The 26,399-nt window shown below is 36.4% G+C and overlaps 2 protein-coding genes across 2 annotated transcripts in view; one reads left to right on the top strand and one right to left on the bottom strand.

Moving 5' to 3' along the window:
* The window catches only part of LOC139976002 (dihydropyrimidine dehydrogenase [NADP(+)]-like), a 44,010-nt gene extending 35,493 nt beyond the window's left edge, over window positions 1–8,517 (top strand). The window contains exon 16 of the mRNA XM_071984373.1: window positions 1,700–8,517. Within this exon, the coding sequence (XP_071840474.1) occupies window positions 1,700–2,005 (306 nt within the window). The 3' untranslated portion in view covers window positions 2,006–8,517. The remainder of the gene's footprint in view (window positions 1–1,699) is intronic.
* Window positions 8,352–21,629, bottom strand: LOC139976008 (uncharacterized). The gene is made up of 3 exons (XM_071984387.1): window positions 21,202–21,629; window positions 20,104–20,305; window positions 8,352–17,387 (listed from the first exon to the last, which is right to left on the bottom strand). Exons 2-3 carry the CDS (start codon window positions 20,264–20,266, stop codon window positions 17,107–17,109), a joined length of 444 nt encoding a protein of 147 aa, XP_071840488.1. The 5' UTR covers window positions 20,267–20,305; window positions 21,202–21,629; the 3' UTR covers window positions 8,352–17,106.
* Between the last annotated feature and the right edge of the window lie 4,770 nt (window positions 21,630–26,399).

The raw sequence follows: 26,399 nt of genomic DNA on the forward strand, positions 1-26,399 counted from the left end.
GAAGTGCTTTGAGATCATTCTTTGATGTAGAGCCCTATATAAGAATAAATTATTATTATTATTATTATTATTTTTATTATTATTCTTATTATTATCATGTTTGTCCTCCTACCCCATCGTGTATATTGTAGTCTTCTGTTTAGTGCAAAAGCTAACAACAAGGTTGACATAGAATCAGGTTCTCTAGACTATGTGGTTCTCTAGACTGTTGCCTCTGTAGACTTCATCTGTAATGTAGTAGGTTGCAAGAAATCATTTATCCGGTATTGCATCGCAAAATTGGCACACTGCCAAACAAGTCTAATGTCGCATAGCAGTCTTTTCATGCAGTATCCATAGTATCGTACAAGACTTCAGTGTCTTCAAAACTGTTATACAAAGTTATTCCCTGGGTTGTTGAAGTAATAGTTTTTTTGAGAGAGAGAGAGAGTTAAGCAGATTCCATTTGCTTCATTTGCATTTTCTAGTTTTTTGAACAATCATTAAGTTCATTATGTTGTAACAACTTCTCAAACACTTCTATTTATCACATCAATCCCCAATTATGGATTAACATTTATTTGAGATTCTTATAAATGATATTATGCTCTTTTGGTGACAGAGCTTTTTCTGTTATGCTTCAAAAATTTGAAATAGACTGCCGGAATATGAAAAGAATCGTCAGTGTGAAACATTAAGTAAAGTCTTATGGAAGCCCACCTGTGTGTCAGCATGTTAGAGTAGTTGTATGATTTTTAGCACTTTAAAATGTCATTGATGGATTTATTGATTGGACAGTCTGGACAAAGTGAAGCTATGACAATGATTCATTTAAAAGTTCTGGACATTCATTCAAAGATATCTTCTGTCAACCTGTGAATCAGATGAGGAAATTGTCTGGTTCAGTGTTGTGTATTTAGGAGTGTATTTGCAGAAAAGTGAAAATTACTCTGACATTTATCTTGACTGAGTTGAACACATTGAGGAATTTGAGGTATGAATTGTTTAGTCCATTGTAGGTCTGTTCTTGCTAAGTAAACTTACCTTTATACATTTATATTTAACGACAGCATTTCTTCTGTAACATATATCAAGAACGTCTTTTACGTTCCAAACCTGTAAAATTCTGGTAGATGTTGTTTCTGTTCTTATGAAACTAAATTCCTTACCAACTAAATTGGCATAAGTCCATGGTAGAAGATTCTGTCGCGAATTAATGGCAGTTGACACAAGTTATATGAATGGAGCAAGTGGTTAGTAGAATACTTGACAAGATTTAAAAGGTGTGAAGACTCGCGCAAAAAGAAACGTCTAATGCCGGTAATCTGACCTAGTTTCGAATGAGGTGTAACAGAAGTGTTAGACACCACCATCGATACCAGCAAATACACACACAGCTTGCTACCGTCGGTAATTAGACACTAGTGTACAGTCAGTACATACAGCTGCGGTCAATACCCACAGCACAGTGTAGAAACGATACAGCGATGGACATCTCAGGTCCAGCTAAAGATAACACGGTATCACGTTTCATTACTGTCTGCATTTTGTAGCGACACGAACAAAACGTCTCTTGCAAGCAACAGAAAGTTAACTTTTTCAGATGGCCGCACGCAGTTTGGGGCGAGTCTTCAATTCCTTTAAGTAATAAAATGACATCTGCTGCAATTTCAAACTGCCACAGGAATACCTGCTTACGTCTAAATTTTCTTTCCAACAGGATATGATTGGTCAGGCTTTGGACAAGATCGGTTCTTACGGTGACCTCAACAACAAGGAACAAGTGGTGGCCATGATCGACCCAGAGATGTGCATCAACTGCGGGAAGTGCTACATGACTTGTAATGACAGCGGCTATCAAGCCATCAAGTTTGACCCGAAGACTCACCTTCCGTTCGTGACAAAGGACTGCACGGGGTGTACGCTATGCGTGAGTGTTTGCCCGATCATCGATTGTATCAAGATGCTACCCCGGACTACCCCCTACAAACCTTACAGAGGTATCCAGCCTGCGGTAGCAATATAATACTCCCTGCGGTGACCAAAGATTATGGAAATTACATACACCAAAAAATTAGAGAATAATAATAAGTATACATTTTACTACATGAGATTTTTGTCTTAATATTGCCAAACAATGACTTAGAGATGTAATTTAGAGAGTAGTAACAGAAAGTATCTCTATGGTACAATAGGCATCACTTTCTTTTTTTTTTTCCTTTTTTTTTTTTTCTTTCTTTTTCGTTAGAATAAGAAGCTAATAAAAGTGCAGAAGTTCATATTTGTAGGATTCAGTGTAGAGCATTTCTCTCTAATAGTGTGGGGAACTTCAGAGAACCGCAGTAATCAAATCATCAAGAAATTCTGTGAGTGTAGTCAGAGGAGGAGGGGGGAAGGGAGGGAGAAGGGAGAGGCAGAGCGATTGATACTGTTGATGGAACTGAATGTATCTGTTTAATGACAAAGGTGAATTTATGCTGTTGTTCTTTACATAACAATATTTTGATTCTCCAGAAGCATTAACTCCTACACTAAAATCAAGAAATATATTGCATTCCATTTTATTATAAATTCTTGAAGATTTTAGGGTTTCTGCTTTTAAAATTGGGGAAAATGTTTGCAGTAGTTTGAAATACTTCCTTCACATAGTAGTAAAATGTTTATAGCCATGGGCATGGCTTCATCTAATGATGTCATGAGCACATGACCTTTATGTTAATTAGCAGTGTTTGGTATTGTCAAACAACAACAGGTGGAAAGGTTTGAGGTACAACCCCTATCGCAACATTGTTTGCACCTTGTGTTGGTTAAATCTGTTAACGTAACCCCTCTTCACCCCTGATACTACTTTCGTTTATCAAATTATTTACAGTGTCCTTTAAGGATGAGTTGATCAATGATCATAAATGATTTCATTATTATACCATAGAATGGACAGTTATCCTCTCATCTGTCTTGTCAAGTGAGAAGTCAAGTAGACCTTGTATACTAAATCAAATGAAGATAATATGATATTAAGTTAATGCATATTCATTAAAATAATAACAATGATACCATATAATTGTCAGATGGTTTGTGAGAATCACCAAATGATGCTCTGATGTTGATAGTTAGTTAGTAAATGCATATTCATAAAAGTATAATACCATGGAATTGTTAGATCGCTCTCGTCAGAGTCAAGTGTTACTCCAATGATGATAGTAGGTTAATGCATATTCATCTCAGTATAATACCATAGAATTGTTAGATGGCTCTCGTCAGAATCAAGTGATACTCCAATGATGATAGTAGGTTAGTGCATATTCATCTCAGTATAATACCACAGAATTGTTAGATCGCTCTTGTCAGAATCAAGTGATACTCCAATGATGATAGTAGGTTAATGCATATTCATCTCAGTATAATACCATAGAATTGTTAGATGGCTCTCGTCAGAATCAAGTGATACTCCAATGATGACAGTAGGTTAATGCATATTCATCTAAGTATAATACCACAGAATTGTTAGATCGCTCTCGTCAGAGTCAAGTATTACTCCAATGATGATAGTAGGTTAATGCATATTCATCTAAGTATAATACCACAGAATTGTTAGATCGCTCTCGTCAGAGTCAATTTTTACTCCAATGATGATAGTAGGTTAATGCATATACATCTCAGTATAATACCATAGAATTGTTAGATCGCTCTCGTTAGAGTCAAGTGATACTCCAATGATGATAGTAGGTTAATGCATATTCATCTAAGTATAATACCACAGAATTGTTAGATCGCTCTCGTCAGAGTCAAGTGTTACTCCAATGATGATAGTAGGTTAATGCATATTCATCTCAGTATAATACCATAGAATTGTTAGATGGCTCTCGTCAGAATCAAGTGATACTCCAATGATGATAGTAGGTTAGTGCATATTCATCTCAGTATAATACCATAGAATTGTTAGATTGCTCTTGTCAGAATCAAGTGTTACTCCAATGATGATAGTAGGTTAATGCATATTCATCTCAGTATAATACCATAGAATTGTTAGATTGCTCTCGTCAGAATCAAGTAATACTCCAATGATGATAGTAGGTTAATGCATATTCATCCAAGTATAATACCATAGTATTGTTAGATTGCTCTCGTCAGAATCAAGTAATACTCCAATGATGATAGTAGGTTAATGCATATTCATCTCAGTATAATACCATAGAATTGTTAGATGGCTCTCGTCAGAATCAAGTGATACTCCAATGATGATAGTAGGTTAGTGCATATTCATCTCAGTATAATACCACAGAATTGTTAGATCGCTCTCGTCAGAATCAAGTGATACTCCAATGATGATAGTAGGTTAATGCATATTCATCTCAGTATAATACCATAGAATTGTTAGATGGCTCTCGTCAGAATCAAGTGATACTCCAATGATGACAGTAGGTTAATGCATATTCATCTAAGTATAATACCACAGAATTATTAGATCGCTCTCGTCAGAGTCAAGTATTACTCCAATGATGATAGTAGGTTAATGCATATTCATCTAAGTATAATACCACAGAATTGTTAGATCGCTCTCGTCAGAGTCAATTTTTACTCCAATGATGATAGTAGGTTAATGCATATACATCTCAGTATAATACCATAGAATTGTTAGATCGCTCTCGTTAGAGTCAAGTGATACTCCAATGATGATAGTAGGTTAATGCATATTCATCTAAGTATAATACCACAGAATTGTTAGATCGCTCTCGTCAGAGTCAAGTGTTACTCCAATGATGATAGTAGGTTAATGCATATTCATCTCAGTATAATACCATAGAATTGTTAGATGGCTCTCGTCAGAATCAAGTGATACTCCAATGATGATAGTAGGTTAGTGCATATTCATCTCAGTATAATACCATAGAATTGTTAGATTGCTCTTGTCAGAATCAAGTGTTACTCCAATGATGATAGTAGGTTAATGCATATTCATCTCAGTATAATACCATAGAATTGTTAGATTGCTCTCGTCAGAATCAAGTAATACTCCAATGATGATAGTAGGTTAATGCATATTCATCCAAGTATAATACCATAGTATTGTTAGATTGCTCTCGTCAGAATCAAGTAATACTCCAATGATGATAGTAGGTTAATGCATATTCATCTCAGTATAATACCATAGAATTGTTAGATGGCTCTCGTCAGAATCAAGTGATACTCCAATGATGATAGTAGGTTAGTGCATATTCATCTCAGTATAATACCACAGAATTGTTAGATCGCTCTCGTCAGAATCAAGTGATACTCCAATGATGATAGTAGGTTAATGCATATTCATCTCAGTATAATACCATAGAATTGTTAGATGGCTCTCGTCAGAATCAAGTGATACTCCAATGATGACAGTAGGTTAATGCATATTCATCTAAGTATAATACCACAGAATTGTTAGATCGCTCTGGTCAGAGTCAAGTATTACTCCAATGATGATAGTAGGTTAATGCATATTCATCTAAGTATAATACCACAGAATTGTTAGATCGCTCTCGTCAGAGTCAATTTTTACTCCAATGATGATAGTAGGTTAATGCATATACATCTCAGTATAATACCATAGAATTGTTAGATCGCTCTCGTTAGAGTCAAGTGATACTCCAATGATGATAGTAGGTTAATGCATATTCATCTAAGTATAATACCACAGAATTGTTAGATCGCTCTCGTCAGAGTCAAGTGTTACTCCAATGATGATAGTAGGTTAATGCATATTCATCTCAGTATAATACCATAGAATTGTTAGATGGCTCTCGTCAGAATCAAGTGATACTCCAATGATGATAGTAGGTTAGTGCATATTCATCTCAGTATAATACCATAGAATTGTTAGATTGCTCTTGTCAGAATCAAGTGTTACTCCAATGATGATAGTAGGTTAATGCATATTCATCTCAGTATAATACCATAGAATTGTTAGATTGCTCTCGTCAGAATCAAGTGATACTCCAATGATGATAGTAGGTTAATGCATATTCATCCAAGTATAATACCATAGTATTGTTAGATTGCTCTCGTCAGAATCAAGTAATACTCCAATGATGATAGTAGGTTAATGCATATTCATCTCAGTATAATACCATAGAATTGTTAGATTGCTCTCGTCAGAATCAAGTAATACTCCAATGATGATAGTAGGTTAATGCATATTCATCCAAGTATAATACCATAGTATTGTTAGATTGCTCTCGTCAGAATCAAGTAATACTCCAATGATGATAGTAGGTTAATGCATATTCATCCAAGTATAATACCATAGTATTGTTAGATTGCTCTCGTCAGAATCAAGTGATACTCCAATGATGATAGTAGGTTAATGCATATTCATCTCAGTATAATACCATAGAATTGTTAGATTGCTCTCGTCAGAATCAAGTGATACTCCAATGATGATAGTAGGTTAATGCATATTCATCCAAGTATAATACCATAGTATTGTTAGATTGCTCTCGTCAGAATCAAGTGATACTCCAATGATGATAGTAGGTTAATGCATATTCATCCAAGTATAATACCATAGTATTGTTAGATTGCTCTCGTCAGAATCAAGTGATACTCCAATGATGATAGTAGGTTAATGCATATTCATCCAAGTATAATACCATAGTATTGTTAGATTGCTCTCGTCAGAATCAAGTGATACTCCAATGATGATGGTAGGTTAATGCATATTCATCTCAGTATAATACCATAGAATTGTTAGATCGCTCTCGTCAGAATCATCAAGTGTTACTCCAATGATGTGAGTAAGTTAAGGGATTTTTATTCATATTCATCAAAGTATTATACCAAAACCTGTAAAAACATCTCTCATGACCTCATTGTGCAGCACTCGATAAGAGTATCAAGTAAGTTACCAGAGATTGGACAAATATGCTCAGTTGCAGCCGTCTTAATGAGGATATTTGGACAAACCTCTTACATTGACTTCTTTATGCAGCATTCATTGACCTTGCATAGTAATTTAAGGAAAATAAAAACCCTAGTTCATAATTATTGTAGAATTAACTGTCATGAAGAACTAACCCAACCAGCTACTAATAATCTTATTCCATTTGGGAAGATGTCACAGATTTATTGTTACATCACACACAAGACCCAAGACTTGATCAAGTCTAATATGACATCATCAAGCCACATATGGCTCCATTTCTTACGGCTTTCTTTCCTTATTGCAATCTCTATTTTCTCAATGGGGATGGGTGTTTCAAATTCACCATGTCAATTATTGAAACTGTTTTATATTATAACAAGATGATAGCATCACTTTTCAGGGTCAACACTGTTAACATACTGCCTGGACATTCTGGTAATATATAAAGTAATACAAAGAGACAGTTAAACCGCTTATTACTAGTGGCACGATGACCTCATAGGTTTTCAAAGTGACAGTTCTCAGACATGACTTTGAAGCTAGGATATCCTATCAAAACGGAGCAAGTTTTTCTTTCTGAACTGCGTAGAGGGAGTTGTTCTTCACTAAGTCATCAAGTAAGATCTCTGCCATATAAGCTAAAGATGATGGATGGATTTGTGTCCCCTTTACAGTATAATGCTGGAGATTGGATGAAACTACTGAATTGCCTAATCATTGAGTCATTCTAAAAGAGGACAAATAAAGGGTCACACTCAGTAAATACTAATATTATTCCATACCTTACCTTGAACAGTTTTTGTGGCTGTTTTAAGTCACAATATATTTATAAATTCAAGGGGAAAATTCTATTTCTTTTTTTTTGGGTGATATTCTCTATATTTAATTGACATAAATCTAATGCTTACATATAGTTATTTTTTTAATGAGAGAAAACCACTTTCAACAATGTGCCAGTCTTGAATAAATTTTACCTCTTTTTGCTTTACCTTTTTTTGTCTTGAAGGAACTATGTGGTGATCATTCCATTTTTTGAGCGTATAAAAGAAATATTAAATGATAAAACTCTCAAAGTTGTAAAGAAAAGTTCTTTTGTATGGTAGCTGATATATAGATTAGTTTTCCCATATGGTAAGTGTATTACGACAAGTTACTAATCATGTCCTAATCCTGCTGTTTTTTAATTTCGATTTAGCAATAGAATTGCATCTTTGCCGTGACTTAATAACAAATCAGTATTTTGTTGTTGCTGTAAAATTAACTAAATTTACAAACTCACTATGTTTACAGTACTTTGTGGTAGACTTCATTACGTAAACATTTCTACTGCTTATAGCTGCATTAATCATGTAATGTTATTTGTAATGTGCCTTATTAAAGAAGCATGCCACTATGTTATTATAAACTTAACACAGTGACATTATATGTGCCATCCATCAATAGGGTAACAGCCAAGGAATTCCCCCTTAAATCATTTTGGACTCTTCTTTTCTTTTATCCATCTGTAGATCAAGTGGAATGTTATGTTACCTATAATGTGCTTTATTAAAGAACCATCATATGTTATTACATTCACCAAATTGACCCACTATATGCCATCCATTAATAAAGTAACAGCCAAGGAATTCCCCCTTAAATCACTTTAGACTCTTCTGATCTTTTGTCCATTGCAAGTTCAAATTTTGAACCAAGCCTTGAACATGCGTGGTGTTGTGTATAGCAGACATCTGATACGAGTACCCCAACAGTAGATGACACTTTGATGAGATACCTCTTGACTTGTGTGAATTCTGAGGGAAATATTACTCAGTCAGTGTATGGAGGTAAGCTGTACCGGAAGACCACCGCACGGGAAGGAATAAGTGCCCCGGTGTAAATTAGAACATTAATGGGATTGGATAAAAAGGAGCGTAGCGTGAATATTCTGGCACCAATTTCGAACAAGTGTATTTACTCAGTGTAAAACTTTTACCATAAACTATAAGCTTACTGATTACAACGTGGTCCGTGAACCATATTTGAGATTATAAAGTACATATGTAAAGTTTCGTGGATCTGATATCCTTTTCCGGCTTCCAGGGATGTAAGTCTTCCGTATTTTTACGGAAATCCGGTTTTTTTTTCAGGGATGTAAAGTCTTCCGTATTTTTACGGAAATCCGTTTTTTTTTAATTCCAATTAAGTTCCAAAAAATTGTTCGAATATCAAAGACACAACGCGGCAAAAATGCCTGGCCCGTTGCAGCAAGCTAACTTCAACTTTCACTCATCGATCAATCAAAATACCATTCCTGTTTCGCATCATCGCATTGCACTGTACAACATTGTGCCATGTGAATATCGTTGCGTACGTGCGAACTTCAAATCGCCATAGCTCATTTCTGTCGTTGAAAAACCTTGCCTAATTCACGTTGATTGGACTGCTAATTGATATCTTCGTAACTGCTGGTGCTCGACATAACTTTCGGAATTAACGCTTGTGATATTTGTGAGCGGCGGAAATCTACGGGATACACATATGAAAGTCGATATTTGTGATCGCATTCGAATGTGAGACTGTTTTTGGTTCCTTGCTTTAGCAAAAGGAACCTATGCAGTCAGGTTGGCGTGTGTGTATGTGTGTGTGTGTGTGTGTGTGTCTGTGACACTTGCTTGGGTACGCTCTATCTCAATAAGGGAATGTTGGATTGAGGCCAAACTTGGACCATAGATCCGCCATATGGAGAAGGTGTGCCCTATTGTTTTTGGTGCTCACAAAGGTCACCAAAGGTCAGTTACGGTACAAAAACCGAAAATATTAAAACTGCAATAACTCCCAGTGCCAATGTGCGACAAGGTTGATATTTTGGGACAAGTTGTGAACTGGTTAGGGGAACATTTTCAAACTTAACGCTCATGTGATCCGAGGTCACCAAAGGTCAATTAATGATAAAAAACTAGTATTTTTGCGATAACTTGAGAACGAATTGTCCGTTAGGGTTGGGAGTTGCTTCAATGTCATCCAATTGTCGACCCGCATCTGGGTGACCCTTGACCTCAATTTGACCTCCGGTGACCTTTACGTGTTTTTGGGGATTTTTACAGTTTTGATGCTATTTTCAGATGTCAAAGGTACCTTCTGATCATAAATGTCAATAGGTTGACCCCGTGTGACCTTCGTGTGCGAAGTTATATGGGGTCAAAGTTTTTCGGTCGGAGTTAGGATGGTTGTACAGACTTTTCGTTTTGTTTTTTGGAATCAGGAGATTAAACTACATCTGAAACCAAGGTCAAAAGGTCAAAGGTCACATTAGAAAAAATGTGCTTATTTTGGGAGGAAACGAGCAAAAAAGGAAATGTTTGGTTTTGATGCTAGATTTGGATATCAAAGGTACCTTCCGATCAAAAATGTCAATTGGTTGACACCTGTGTGACCTTCGTGTGCGAAGTTATACGAGGTCAAAGTTAATTTTCAGACATTTAATGCAACAACTCCCAGTGCAAAGGTGTGACATGGTTGATATTTTTGGACAAGTTGCAAATGGTATAAGGAAATATTTTCAAACTTAACGGTCATGTGATCCGAGGTCACCAAAGGTCAATTAATGATAATAAACTAGTATTTTGGGGGCAGAAAATGGGCAAAGAAAAAATGTTTGAATTTGTATAGTTTGATGCTCTAATTTAGGTCTCATCAATCAAAAATGTCGATAAGGTGACCCAAGGTGACCTTTGTGTGTTAAGTTATATGAGGTCAAAGTTAATTTTCAGACATTTAGTATAATAACTCCCAGTGCCAAGGTGTTACACAGTTGATATTTTGAGACAAGTAGCAAATGGTGTAGGGGAATATTTTCAAACTTAAGGGTCATGTGATCCGAGGTCACCAAAGGTCAATTAATGATAAAAAACTAGTATTTTTGCGATAACTTGAGAACAAATTGTCCGTTAGAGTTGGGAGTTGCTTCAATGTAATCCAATTGTCGACCCGCATCTGGGTGACCCTTGACCTCATTTTGACCTCTGGTGACCTTTTCGTGTTTTGTGGATTTTTACAGTTTCGATGCTATTTTCAGATGTCAAAGGTACCTTCTGATCATAAATGTCAATGGGTTGACCCCCATGTGACCTTCGTGTGCGAAGTTATACAAGGTCAAAGTTAATTTTCAGACATTTAATGCAATAACTCCCAGTTCCAAGTTGTGACAAGGTTGATATTTTTCGAGTAGTTGCAAATGGTATAGGGAAATATTTTCAAACTTAACGGTCATGTGGTCCAACGTCACCAAAGGTCAGCTAATGTTAAAAAAGTAGTATTTTGGGGGGGAGAAAATGGGCAAAGAAAAAATGTTTGAATTTTTACAGTCATGCTCTATTTAGGAATTAGGTCTCACCGATCAAAAATGTCAATTGGTTGACCTCCGGGTGACCTTTGTGTGTGAAGTTATGTATACAAGTTCAAAGTTAATTTCTTGAAATTTAATGCAATTAAATCTCAATGCCAAGGTGTGACATGGTTGATATTTTGGGGCAAGTTGTGAATGGGGTGGTGGAACATTTTGAAACTTAAAGGTCATGTCATCTGAGGTCACCAATGTTATCATATCTGTTGACATGCTTGTAGGTCTCTTATATTTCTTACATTTTCGACGCCATATTTAGATCTCAAAAGTGCCTTTTGATCCAAAATCCGATCACATTTTGTGATCACAAAAGTGTTGGCTATAGTGTTGGTTACTTTATGCGTACATGTAGGACCACAATTACTTGGACTATTTGAGCCCAATCTTGCTTGATAATATTATGTGTATTGTCATATACCCCAAGCAAGGAACCACAGTGCCCTTGGGCTCTTGTTTATTCCGTAGTTCGCTGCGACGTATTCGTAACTTTGAGCTAGCCTAACATAACGATAGTGTGTAAGTAGTAAGAACTAGGGGTAAGATGTGTTAGCGCTAATACTTCTGAGCTAGCCTAACATAACGATAGTGTGTAAGTAGTCAAAGCTAGGAGTAGGATGTGTTAGGACGGCATTCACCCGGGGTCTCCGAATAGTTTTCCGGTTTTTTTTTTGGCTGCACTTACATCCCTGGGCTTCGAGTAATGGAAAGTAGATGAAATTCTGGACGAACAGTCTTTCCACATACTGTGTCCACTCCTTCCCGTTAAACTCGTCCAATTTTGCAAAACGCCGAGATATTTTGACAAACCGAAAAAACTTTTTAAATCCTCATCGCCAATTTATGTAGTATTCCCGTTATGAAAAACACCACAAGAAACCACACTAACTTGAAAGAGTGTAGGTATTTGTGCGCCTATCTATTATGGGGCTAAATTACAACTGAGGTAAAACGTGTATACGGGGCGAGGTAGCTAAGTCGCTAATAGCAAGTTAATACAAATCTACTGCAATATAGGCTATTTCGGCATAAAACTTGACACATACCCCCATCCACCGACACACCCACTCATCCACACATCTATTTTAATGTGGTGCTAACTGGACCTCTCAACTAGTACTCATATAAATCGATTTTGAAATAAAATTAAATCCTTTCTTGGATCATTACACTTTATGTATATACAGCGCGTTTAGAGAGGGGTCCGTATCGGGTTAAAACTTGAAGGCCACTTTTGGTCAAGAAATAGGCTTTGTTACCGGATAGTAAAGATATACCATGTAAACAAGGAACCTTTCTACTTTAATCTGGTGCTAACAGGACCTCTCATCTAGGTCGATATAACTCAATTTAATCGATTTGAAGAAAATAAATACCTTTCCCATTTATGTACTAATTAAAAACACACAAACGACCGCAGTGTCAACTGTAAAACACACACGACCGCAGTGGCAGTATTGTGGGTCAATGTCTTACCGTCTTTTTTCACTTAGTGGCTGCTGTTAGTGTATGCTCTTAGTGGCTGTTACCTTCAATGAGGCTCCACCTCCGTGGTCAATTGTCTTTGCTTCGTGTGACTGTTTTGATTGTGTTGAAAAATGCTGTACTTTTAGGTAACCAGGTTTACGTATGTACCGTTGGCTTAATCAGATTAGTTAGGTCGTACAACGAAATGCCAAAACATGATCTTTTGCCCGTGATATATATTTCACTCATAACTGTAATTTAGTAGAGATGAGATATTCCATTTTTGCAAAATTGGTACTAAAGGTGCCTCCCACCTTACACCCATTTGATCGAGGCACTGTATTGAAACTTGGAGGGTTGGTCTGACGTAGTGGAGTGGGTGGGAAGGGTACCATAGGGAGACACAATTACATGGGGTTGTCTTACCATTTTTCAGGTGAGGGATCAAAATCTAATGTGTGTGTGTGCGTGAATGTATGTGTGTCTGAACAAAAGCGGGTGTCACGAACTCCTACACCAAACCGTAAGATCAATTGTGTTAATGGGTGTGTGCATTGGCATAGGATGCAGTGCCTCCGTAACTTAGGATGTCATAGGCTCAAAGGACAGAGACGTTAGGTGAAATGACCAAAACAGCATTTTGGCCATGACGGGCATACCAAACTGACAATATGTCCGAAACCCTCAACGAAAGTAGAATATCAGACTCTACATGTCAATGTGCATAAATTAATGAAAGACGTAAGAGTCAATCTTCAAACTTTGCCAAATTTGTGCGAAATAGAAAAAAACATGGGGATTCGATCTGCGTTTCCCTGTATTGTCTACTTTATGCGTCTTTCATTGTTAGGAAGGTATACCACATGGCAAAACCTCCGAGTCAGAATGAAAGGCCATAGGTCAGAAGTCAAAGGTCAATTATTTTTATTATTTTTTATTATTTTCATCTTTAATGAGGGTAGTCCTGCTCAGTGCAGAAGCACTGCAAAATTAAATTAGAAGAGACTTTGTGATATAACTCGAAGGGGAAAAATCGATTCGATGTGCAAGCGTCAACTAGTTGAATGAAAATGTCAAATACATTCAACAAAATTGGTTACCATGTTAACGGTGGTTGAATGTCTACGAAAGACGAAGATTAGAGATTAAATTACGCAAAAGCTGTCAATTTACTTAGAAGCTTCGCGGTTAAAGTGAGCCGGTCAATTTCCATCAAAATTTAACTGAAGTCAAAGGGGAACATGGGATTGGCTTGCTATACCCTTCACGGGTATAATCCAACGATATTGTATAAATAGAGATTCATTTGTTCTTATAATTCTTACAGCATGACTATATTATTCGTTTAGTATTAACTTGACATGGCTATTCGTTTCTTGAAACTGCTTGGACGTATTTCTAAGATGGCGGCCGAAACTAAATTTGTTTTCGTAGAACAGGTATGGAACCGTAACAGTATAGGATGAACAAGAACTTAGGGACGATTTAGACGTTAATGTGGATTTGATGGCAGGGACCGAGTGTTTCTAACAATATACAGACTTGCAGGGAAGACTGGATGGAGAATCAAACCGGAATATTATTATATTTATTTGCATTTACGACGATTAACCTTAACATACTTGTTGTACATCTGACACACAAACAGGTTAAGTCAGTGCATGCGCGCACCAGCCCACGGATATTGTTCACAACATGACTTATTACAGTGTGGTAGTATACACTTGATTGTAAGACCGTATGAGATCGTTATCAAGTTGTACAGGGCTCCTTTCCATAAACACAGGCGCGTATCCAGGATTTTCTAACCCGGGGGGCGCGAATTACTATCTAAGCGGAGCGCCACCATCGGTTGGCGCGCAGCGTACAAGAAAATTTCTGGTTTTGATACCCCCCAGATCACCGGAAATAGCACTTCTCGGGCTTGAAAATGACCAACCAGATGTACACTTTTGCCTGAGAACCAAGTGTTTCCCAAAAGTTTTTTCCATCCATAACCTTTTTGCAGATTGTCACCAGTCACACATCATGTTCGACCTCATTGCATGTCCTATGGATCATTGCTTTTGTAGGTGATTCTACGTCACGGCCCACAATATCCGAAAGCCCCACTTTTCAAGGTTTTAAGCCCATTATTTGGTGAGAATTTGAAAATTCACATTTCTCGTGAATAAAATCACTTGAAAACATACCCATAATGTTGCACAAAATTCAATCTATGGACAAGCAATATAGAAAAACCTCCTTGAACCCCTAACAGACAGGTCAAAGTTGCACGAGTAGAGGAAAGTATGATGAAGAATGTTGGTGAGGAAATTTTCGAAATTTCAGACACAGTTAATTTATTGGTGTAGAAATATTAAAACCTCTTATAATGGCTATTATAAAACTTGGTTGAAGGAAATGAAAAATAGCAGACGTTTCCGATATCAGGTATATCGAAACCGAACACTACACACATAGGCGTAGGTCCCGTAGGAGGCGGTGGCTGCAGCCCCCCTCCCCCTCCCCCGCAACCAAATTTTTCCCCATCTTTTTCGGGCACCTACTGAAAGAAAAATAAATAGCAATGAATAGCTTAAAAATGATCTCCTTGGTAATTAAAATAAAGTTCTAAGCTTGGCCGACATTACTACTGTAAAAGAGAGTTTTGACATAAATGGATCTGTATGATTTTTCTCCATCTACATAAGACATTTTGTTGTTTACGTAGCATCGGTATACTGTGCAACTTTCACGGACCGTAAGGTACACGATGCTATGCACTGTAATGACCGATGCTTGCTTATATGATATTGGCATTGATATGTTGAACGCGCGAAAAATTTTGGCTTTTTTTCGGGCAAGTCATTACAGCCCCCAAATCCAATTGGGCTCCTTGTAGTCTACACACATAGACAGTTTTTGAGGAAGTTCATCGTGGAACATGCATTTCAATGCTCACTGATATGATGTTATATCTGCTCTTTGCTTTTACAAATTCGAACAGGCGTGTAGCGAGTAATTGCCAAGGGAGGGGCGAAGCCTGTAGGCAAACTATCTAAGCGAAGCGCCACCATGAGTTGGCGCGAAGCGTACAAGAAAAATTTTGGCCGAAAATGCCTCCCAGATCGCTGGAAATGACAGTTCCCAGGCCTTGTAAGTTGCATCTAAGCATTGTCTAATTTGAAATTACTAGCGATGTCGTAAAGAAAATTTGCTCGGGGGGGGGGGGGGGGCGGTCGCCCGCTTCCCGAAATGCGTCATGTACCCCGACGACTCGGTCGAGTTCAAGACCAGCCACAGTTGGTTCCATATAGCACAATTGTACAATTGTTTAAGGCGTCCATACACACACACGCGTTATGATAGACCATATATAGTATTTATATAGATACATTAGTGAGAGAGGAAAAATGGAAACGTCAAAATTGGAGTTGTCGGTGTAAGGGGTAGGGTGAGGCGCACACCCCCTCCGTAATCCTTGATCTGTCATTGGCTTCCCTGTGTTTATTATCGGGATCAGCGCTTTAACTATGACTGTTCCTCTTTCTCTTCCCGAGGTCTTGGCTATCTTCTACTCCCTCCTTTTTTCCTTTTTCTCTCTTTTTTCTTTTTCTTTTCCCTTCCTTCCTCTCCTCCTTTTCTTTTTTCCCCCTCCTTTTCCCTTTTTTCTTCTCTTTTTTCTCTCCTCTTTTCCTTACCCGGGGGGCGCGCGCCCCCAACGCCCCCCCCCCTGGATACGCACCTGAAACATATCTCGTTTTGATTTGTTATTGTTCAGTTCTGTAATCCTCCATTACTGCAATTGTTACGTGCGTCAGTTCTAAAAGTAAAGGAATTCTCACGACGACTGTGGTTGAGTACAGCACATTGATATTCGATGTCATCCGATGCGACTTCCTAGCTAAAGGCTGTGTCCAAGACAAGTCGCAAATATATATAAGAAGGACTCGAAGAGGGTTATGAGCTATGCTATCTTTCTTCCAAACACCTTTCTCTCCCGTCTACGTCCCTGGTTGATACTAAGTCAATGCCGGAACGGGAGCCATTGATTATAAGATTGTATGATTTAAGTTGGTATTGCCAAGCAGTAAATGAAATAATTAAGTTTCTTTGAGAAAAATTATTTACTGACCGAACAGCTTTCACCAGAATTTACTTTTGATGCCTCTGCCGTGAATAAAATATTCCACACCCTGACATATACCCATAATGCGAGATTTGCAATAACCAATGCAAGAAACAAACAAATAAACAAAACCCACAAACAATAAGATGGGCCATATCATTCTCCCATACAGTGCATGTCTACGAGTTCGTAGCCATATCTGCATTTGGACATTATTATGAATTATCTCTGAGATCTCAAGACTCCTGCTATATGAGGGCGCTGTAATCTGCTTCAAACGGTACTTGTATCTTTGATTTCTTTTCGTTTGATTTTAGTTTCGTTTACGATAGAATCACTGAGGTATCTCTGGAGGTAATTTAGCATCTTCTCTTTGGCTTCCTCGTCCTGGGATGCTAGATTCTCTAATGTTTTCAGATCCGTGTTACCCAAGACCAACTTTGCTTTGTTATAAAGTTCTTCTTTGCTTGATTCATCCATCTTCTGGAGCAGTTGAAAGGCTTTGTATTTGCGCTGCAGAAACCTAGCACCGGTCGTATACCCAACGAAACATCCTGATTAATGAGAACAAAAATAATATGGCCAACAAATAATTAAAGACGTCGTTAGGCACAATTTTTATTTTTGACCCTTGAGTAATGACCCTTGAATACTTACTGAGGCTCATCAATGAATTGTCTGAGTCACATAGTGTAACACACACACCATTCTGTCAACTCTTTACACACAACACGAAATTCAATGGGAAAGCCCCTCTGTACATTCTGTTCAACTATAATCTCATTATTTGGATGGTTCTTTTTAAAGGCTATTTTTTCATTACTGTTTTAAAGTTTCATCAAAAGAGCACTTTCTGATGATAGATTTTGCAGTTTCTCAAGACAAGACTTGTTTCTTTTTTAAATAAACAAGGATTCGTTTTCATTTACAAAAGTGTAAACACTTTTCGTTACAAAAAAAAAAGCATTTCTATGAAAAAGGGCACCTTTCATTAGTTTTTTTTTTGCATCTGTCATAGGCGGATTATCAGCGCCATGTCACACTACAAATAAATCAGTTATCCAACTACCTCGAATTCGTTATCATTTATTTTCAAGCCGCTTTGCCTAACCTAAGGTCTGATATATTAACCTAACCCAATGTCTAGACTACTTTAAATTAACCTTAGATCTGATATATTAACGTAACCCAATGTCTGGTACTTTAACTTAACCTATGGTCTGATATATTAACCTAACTCAATGTCTGGTAATTTAACTTAACCTTAGGTCTGATATATCAACCTAACCCAATGTCTGGTATTTTAACCTAACGCAATGTCTGGTATTTTAACTTAACGCAATGTCTGGTATTTTAACATAACGTAATGTCTGGTATTTTAATTTAACCTATAGGTCTGATATATCAACCTAACCCAATGTCTGGTATTTTAACCTAACCCAATGTCTGGTATTTTTACTTAACCTAAGGTCTGACACATTAACCTAACCAAATGTCTGGTATTTTAAACTAACCCAATGTCTGGTATTTTAACTTAACGTAGTGTCTGGTATTTTAACTTAACCTAGTGTCTGATATTTTAACCTACCCTAATGATTAATATTAACAAGAAAACTAACAATATTGGTGGCATCAACATTATAACAGTCGTTATCAATTATGTTAAATCCGCTTAGCATAACCCAATGTCTGGTATTTTAACTTAACCTAATACCTGGTACTATAACCTAAGCTACTCTCTGGTTTTTTTAACCTGACCCAATGTCTGGTATTTTAACCTACAATAATGTCTAACATTAACACGTAAACTAACAATATAGGTGACATAAACAGTATAACACTCGTAATCAATTATTTTCAATCCGCATTGCCTAACCCAATGTCTGATATTGCAACCTATTTATTCCAATGTCTGGTATTGTAACCTAACCTGATGTCTGGTATTTTAACCAAACCTAATGTCTAATATTAACAAGTAAACTAACAATAGAGGTGACATCCCAACACTAATTGAGAGCACATTGACGAGTTCCTTCTGAGTGACGTTGAATGTCCTATGTGTTATCATCCGATTTTTCTATATATCCAGTAACCCAACACTGTAGGTGATATTGTTATATGGGCAAAACTAACTAGTTCCTTTTAAAAAAAAAAACTATTAATGTCATTTCTGTAATCACCAACATTATTTATAGTTTTAATAGATATTGGTCTTTGACGATCTAAAGGATAAATGTGAAAAGTTCGTCTTATTTTTTAGCTAGTTAAAGAAGATTACGTTTATTTCTATTCTCTAATTATATCTTAGAGTTTGATATGTTCAGTAACGTAAGATAAGGTTCACAAAAAAGTTGTGATTTTAACTTGAAGGACTGCTAACACATATATCTAACTAATACGAATAAAAAGTACAAATAACCCTTATCTTTGTTCAAACATAGCCGCACCGCACAACGAAACATCAAATATGATTCTACACGATGTGAAATATGTTTTCTGTTTAAACTCTCTGTTCCACTTTAAGCGAAAAATATATTCCAACATATTTTACAACAAACCCTCATCCACCACCCCCAAAAAAGAAATCAGTTTTATAGCTTCAGTAGAGAGAAATATTTTTGACTGGATATATATTACGACCAAACATTTGCGATCATATTTTATCATGTGAATCACTCTTTGAGACTTTTGGACACAAAATAATGAAATTCATTCTTAGTTTGAATTATATGTGCTCATCGCAACAGTATCAGACTATAAATATGTAGTTTGCGAATAGAACAGGGAAGAGTTGTTAAGACAGTTGTTGTTTTATCTTTGTCGCTGATTGTAATGATAACAACTCGGATTGAGTTTCAGTGTTCACCAAGTTGTGTCAACGTAACGATGCGTACCGCACCGTTCCATCACGACTGAAAACCTCTGTCACTACTTTACTCTAAGTAGAGTAAAAGAAATGCGTTACAATTCACAACTTTATTTTCTGTTATAAATAATGGACTGGGCCTTACTCGGTTATTGGAGCGGGTGTAAACCTAAATCACAAACGTCTCTCGCTTTGAATTAAGCCACGGATAACAATACTGCTTCTGACTTTGTACGGCTTTTTATTTCAATAAGTTTCTATCAAAGAACCTCTCCAGACATAGTACCCAATTCCTACAAACAGACTCTGTGACCAAACCATTCATCGCGCAAACATCCAAATTCCTCGTCCATTTTTAACTGCACACAAAGCCATTGCGTATAATCGACATTCAGCTTACTTACCAATAAACAGTCCATACAAGCCAAACGAGACGGTACCAATAACAATGCCTAAAATAATGGTCAGTCGCTGTTTCCACTTTGAGGCAACAAAAACATCCAAGTCTTCCTTTTCTGCTAGATTGGTTAGGAATTTATGAAGTTTATATTGCGTAACAACGGTCATTGTAGAAATCCTAGTAGATGGTTCTTAGCCGATGTAGAACTGAAATGAGAAGGAAGACAAATACACCTTAAGGAATAACTTGAAAGTGTAACACTCCCTAAACCAATGGCATAATATGGCACCCCCAAGCTACAAAGATTTTATCTTGCACTCATCCGGTTCATATGAGAGTACACACTTTTGAAGTTTATGTTTTAAAGTGTTCAACTGCAGAATTTTACATTTCTTTATTTACAATGAAAAATAAAGGTATTGTAATGAATGTTTTACAATGCGTTACAAAGACATATTTTTAGTGAAAATACATGTATTGCCTATAAAATACGGTGTCGCAGAGGACTCAAAGCAACAGAGCCCGGTGCAGCAATGGAAGTGAGCCCCAAAGAAGAGTCCAACTTCACTCAAGAACAACCGTGGTTTGGGTCAGGGGGGGGGGGCATTGTTTTTATACTTGACACCGCTAGACATATATAGGCTACTTTTATGGCACTTTCAGGAGTTCGTTTGAATCCTTATTTTGCTGGGGATCGAGAATTTGTTTTCACAACTGTACTGTGGCGGCCGGCCTCCTCAGATGGGTGGTACTTGTCACGGCCCGCCCGGGACCAGAGAGGCCACACCGGCCCAGTTACGGCGTTGCGAAGTAGTTTCACTTTCCCACAACCGGTGGTTATAGTTTTTTCTCAGTGTGACATTTAAGTAGGAAAAAAATGCAAAGGAATTCCAAGATATTGGCCTATTGAGCCGTTTAAGCAATATTACCCTATATAGACATCTCACTAGGAAGAATAAATTTCATTCTGCTTTCAAATATCGATGTCAGAGGCAAAGAAAAGTAAACTAAAACCTCCGTCGTTCAGCCACATGGTCGTGAATTCTACGTTCCATTTAGAACTTAGTCTATGACCTCCTATACTGTACTACTATATACTTACCGTAAAATGTACAACGCTTATTCAGCACCCTTTTTAACAGACTTTCAGTTCTAACGTATCGAATATCGTTTTAACGTCACCTCTGTCAAAAGTAGAGATTGCTTTCAAGATGTTACGAAACTTGCGAGAAAATATACTGCATTGAAATCTGTACGAAATTGAGGACTTTCTTCTGTTGACTTCGGAACGTGTCCCTCAAACCCGGCTATGGTAGTATTGTACATATAGATGGCATCTTACATCACTACTGCAAGTGGCCGGCACTTAGCGGGTATCACACTTAAGTTGGCACTAAAACTCGAAGGAAGATCTTCCACCTCTTAACTGGGTAAACCTATTCAGTAAATCTAGAGTGGGCAAACAGTTCTTTCACACTCACTGACTTAAATATCGCGCAGCTTATAATTTCCATTACAGCGAAAACCGCTGAAGCAGAAATCTGTCTTTCACTCCCGTGTGTAAACAAGGACACATGGGGGTTTCTTTTGACAATATTATTGTGAGGATACGGGTACACTTTATCTCCGGTCTACAATAAAGTTTTGGAGTATTTGACAACTTCTGCTGTTTGAGTTGGTCCACGAAGACCTTTTAAAAAAAAACCCACAACGTTATCTTTCAAACAGCTAGAAATACAACAATTAGCCAGTTTGTAAGTAAATTACGGAAGCTTAAAAGTGCCATCAGCATAAGAAAAACTTTGCCCGATAAGTTGAAATTTTTCAGTAAAATGTTTAGATAACAAGATAATATCTTATCAAAAATAAAAAAAATGTTGGATTGCTCAGTTGCTTTAACAGAGCAATTAAACAATTTTCTGCAAAATGTTCAATTGATCACTTCATACTCGTCAATTTAACAATTTTCTGCAAAATGTTCTATTGACCACTTCATTCCAACTGAGCAATTGAAAAATTTTCTTTTATATTTATATCTTTTATATTACCAGTAAAATAACATATCTGAAGGCTTAATGTCTTTATTACTTATCCTCGTTGCCCCATTTTGGCGGTGGCTAAACGTGAATGAACTCTGCAGATCAGAATAATTTGTACGGTATACTATCGTTCTGGCCTTCTTCCCTTTTTGATTTCCATATATATCTACCGTACTTAATTATATGTATGGATCATCTACCGAGCATACACGACTCTTAAACATTTTGCAGAAAATGTTGAATTGGCCAGTGATGAGTTGTCAATTAAACATTTTGCAGAAAATTGTCCACTTGCTCACTTGCAAACAAAGTTTTTTTTTTTTTTTTTTTTTACCACTGTATTTATTTACAATATCGTAACACATAATACAAAAGAAATCAGCAAAAAGACTTACATAAGAAGCTTACATAAAGAAATCATAGAAGTCGTTAAGGTTACACAAATTGTTGTTTTGCTTAGAAATGAAATAGTGCAGGTCAAGTTGAAAGCGAAACTTAAAATAAAATTCGTGCACATGTGGGATTTTGTTATCCAACCTACAAGTATAAATGTACTTTTTAGCATGCAAAATTAAAAAGTTCACAGGATTATCTATATCTCCAAAATCACCAAAACAAATGTTGGTCAAATTAAAAGAATAATTAGTTTTAATGCAATTTGAATTCACTGCCTCCCAGAATCGCTCAACGTGACTACAATTATAAAACAAATGTATAAGCGTTTCATCGGCATTCTTGCAAAATGAACAAAGTGGAGAATTAACCATTTTCATTTTATAAAGCAAGCTATTTATGCCTAAAATACGATGTAGAAAACGCAATTGTAAATATGATACTTTGGGGTCATTCACAGCCGTATAAGGCAGCCTAAAAATCTTATTCCAAACTATTTTCACTGGAAAATTCATAGCTTGCCACTTCATAATAGACGACGGGGGCGTGCAGAGACCGGTAATTAGCTTATTATAAACATTTTTGGTTATTTTATGTGTGCGCATGCACATATTAAAGTTATTTTCACTCATTGGGAGCAAAACAGAATCATGGTACCCCCTCCAATAACTAGGAATGGCGTGAATAATCCCAAAGTACGAAGTAAAAGGAAAATTTCTAATATATTTTTTCGCTTGAAACGTGTTATATGGAATTACCGAGCCATCATTTTTAATGAAATCTTTCACATAAATTGTTCTGTGATTTAAAAGATTATACTGAAAAATTACTTTATTGTTAACCAATATATGACTGTTGTTTAAAATGATTTCATTACCATAATTACTGTCTGGATGATAAAAATTAAACTCAGCCCAAGCCTCACACACTTCTCTGCAAAAAATATTAGAAATACAAGAAACTGCCTCCTTATTGAAATTACATTTAAAAAGAAAAGCACCACCGAACTGTTTTAGGTATAAATCAAAAAATATTTTCCAGTTTCCTCTCTGAGGGGCTAAATACCGCTTTACCCAGCTACAGTTTAGACTTTTAATAAAAGATTCAATATCTATCATATCAAAGCCACCATTAACTTTCTTATTAATAAGGGTGCTCCGTTTAATCTTATAAGGTTTATTGTTCCAAATAAAATTATACAAAATTTTATTAACCTCTTTAATGAAACTAAGAGGAGGATTTGCTAGAACACTAAAAAGAAAAACAAGTTGCGAAATGGCCAAACTCTTAATTATAGTTATTTTACCAGTTGGTGTTAAGTCACGTTTTGACCACATCCCAAGTAACTGTTTGAGCCTGGATAATTTGGGAAGATAATTCAACGAAAAGAAATCTTCATTCTTTGTAGTAAATGTGACACCAAGATATTTCACGGGACCAAGATTAACATTAAAACCATACTCATGAAAATACCAAGGAACCCTTGAAACCATAGCACCCAATGGAAAAAAGAATGATTTGCTGAAATTAACTTTTAAACCCGAAGCGGCAGAGAAATTATTAAGAATGTTTACAACCTCTACAAGAGAAGCGCGTGAACCATCTAAAAATAGAACAGTATCATCGGCATATTGTGAAATTCTTATTTCAGAGTTATTAATAGATATACCCTTGATACGACAGCTTGTTTTAACCATGAATGTGAGAAATTCTGAACATAAGATAAAGAGGTAAGGACTGAGGGGACAACCCTGTCTTACACCTCGAGAAATACTGAAATACTGGGAGAGATGACCATTGTTAATAACACAAGATGTGACGTTCCCATAATAAGTTCTAACCCACCTAATAAAATTTGGACCAAAATTGAAGAATTTTAAACTTTGGTAAAGAAACTCCCAATCCAAACAATCAAAAGCCTTTTCAAAATCTAGAAAACAGAAGAGTACCTGAAATATTGTTGGAATTACAATGATCAATGAGGTCTAAAACTAGTCTAATGTTCTCACCGATGAAACGTCCTTTTAAGAATCCAGTTTGCTCATCACTAATAATGTAATTTAAAACACGCTTAATACGGGTTGCCAAGCATTTGGCTCCAATCTTGTAGTCAGTATTTAAAATTGCTATAGGCCTCCAATTTTTCAAATACTGTAAATCTTTTGAAGGCTTTGGAATCAAAGAGATTATTGCCCTGCCCTGTTCATCGGCTAAGTGTGTACAACTGAAAGCAAAATTAAGAGAATTAACTACAAAGTTACCTAAAATGTCCCAAAAATGTACATAAAATTCAACTGATAATCCATCAGAACCGGGGGTTTTATTCTTATGCATGGACCCAATAGCCTCTTTACATTCATTGATGGTAAAAAGACCCTCGCACAAATAACTCTGATCATCGGTAAGACTCTTGTGATTAGTACAAACATCATCAAAGAATGAGACAGGAGAAATATTAGGACACTTAGTATAAAGTTTACGATAAAAACTAACAGCTTCACTTAAAATATCCTGACAATTTGAAACAATATGACCATCTTCATTGCGAAGCTGTGATATGTTATTATTTACCTTGTTGGAACGTTCAAGATTAAGAAAATACTGTGAATTTTTCTCACCATATTCACACCATCTAGCCCTAGAGCGAATAACCATGCCCTGAAATTTATAATCATATAACATATCTAAATTGTTTCGCAGATCTGCTAATGTGCTATTTAAACGTTCAGATGGGCAGATAGTGATTAAACTTTCCAACCTGGCAATCTCATTTACTAGATAGTATTCATATCTGTTACGCTCTTTCGCACGAATGGAAGAATAACGCATACTAAAAGAACGGATGTTCACCTTAACAGCTTCCCAGAGAAGGGAATCATTCAAAGAGGAATCACACGAAGCAGTTCTGTTAATAATATCAATAATAGAATCAGAATAGCACAATTCTTCTAAGAGTGAAACATTAAACTTCCAGTAGCCACGGCCCCTTGGCTCAATCTTACAATTAATAGTAAGAGTAACGCTAGAATGGTCGGACCTAAATATAGAAACGATGTCAGCTGCACTCACAGTGTGAACAATGTGTCTAGAACACCAAAAGAAATCAAGTCGGCAGTGAATAGAATTATCAGAAGAATGCCAGCTGAAAAGCCGGGCGTTAGGATTACGATCACGCCAAACATCAACGAGATCAAGATTTTCTGCTATCTGAAGCATAATTTGGCGGGCATTAAAATTAGTTCTTTGCAGCCCTCCAAATTTATCATGAGTTAAATTACCTACAAAATTAAAATCACCACCCCAAATAATCGATGTACAATCAAATGCTGTCAAATGTTGTGCAATATTACTAAAGAAAAATGGGTCATCCTTGTTTGGACCATAAACATTAATTACAGTATAAATCTGATCGTAAATATATAAATCAATAATAATATACCTTCCATTTTCATCGACCCTAGATCGTATAATAGTGATATTGAGTTTCGGGTTGAAAAATAAACCAACACCTTTACTGTTATTATCCCATGGGAAAGAAAAAGATTACCACCCCATTCTTTTGACCAAGAGTTCACATCACAAGGAACAGAGTGAGTCTCTTGTAGTAAAATAACGTCAAAACGACGATTACGCAAATAAATAAATAACTTTCTTCTATTCATATAGTTACGTAACCCACTTGCAAACAAAGTGATCAATTTAACATTTTGCAAAAAAAAGTTTTTTTCTCAATTTACTGCAAGTTTACTTGTACTACACTATAAATTGGTAATTTAGGAGAATAAATACTCAAACACAGAACATATTTGAAATAAAATAAGTTTGAGGAAAGACAAATATACATTGGAAACAATACAAATATACTGGA

This window comes from Apostichopus japonicus, chromosome 2, assembly GCF_037975245.1.
Source record: "Apostichopus japonicus isolate 1M-3 chromosome 2, ASM3797524v1, whole genome shotgun sequence".
Classification (NCBI taxonomy): domain Eukaryota; kingdom Metazoa; phylum Echinodermata; class Holothuroidea; order Aspidochirotida; family Stichopodidae; genus Apostichopus; species Apostichopus japonicus.

What these genes read in the sequence shown, in the direction of transcription:
- LOC139976008 (XM_071984387.1), bottom strand. Translation starts at nt 20,266, where the DNA reads ATGACCGTTGTTACGCAATATAAACTTCATAAATTCCTAACCAATCTA. An exon ending in CTTGTATGGACTGTTTATTG is followed by an intron (nt 17,388 to 20,103) that starts GTAAGTAAGCTG and finishes CTCATTAATCAG; the next exon opens with GATGTTTCGTTGGGTATACG.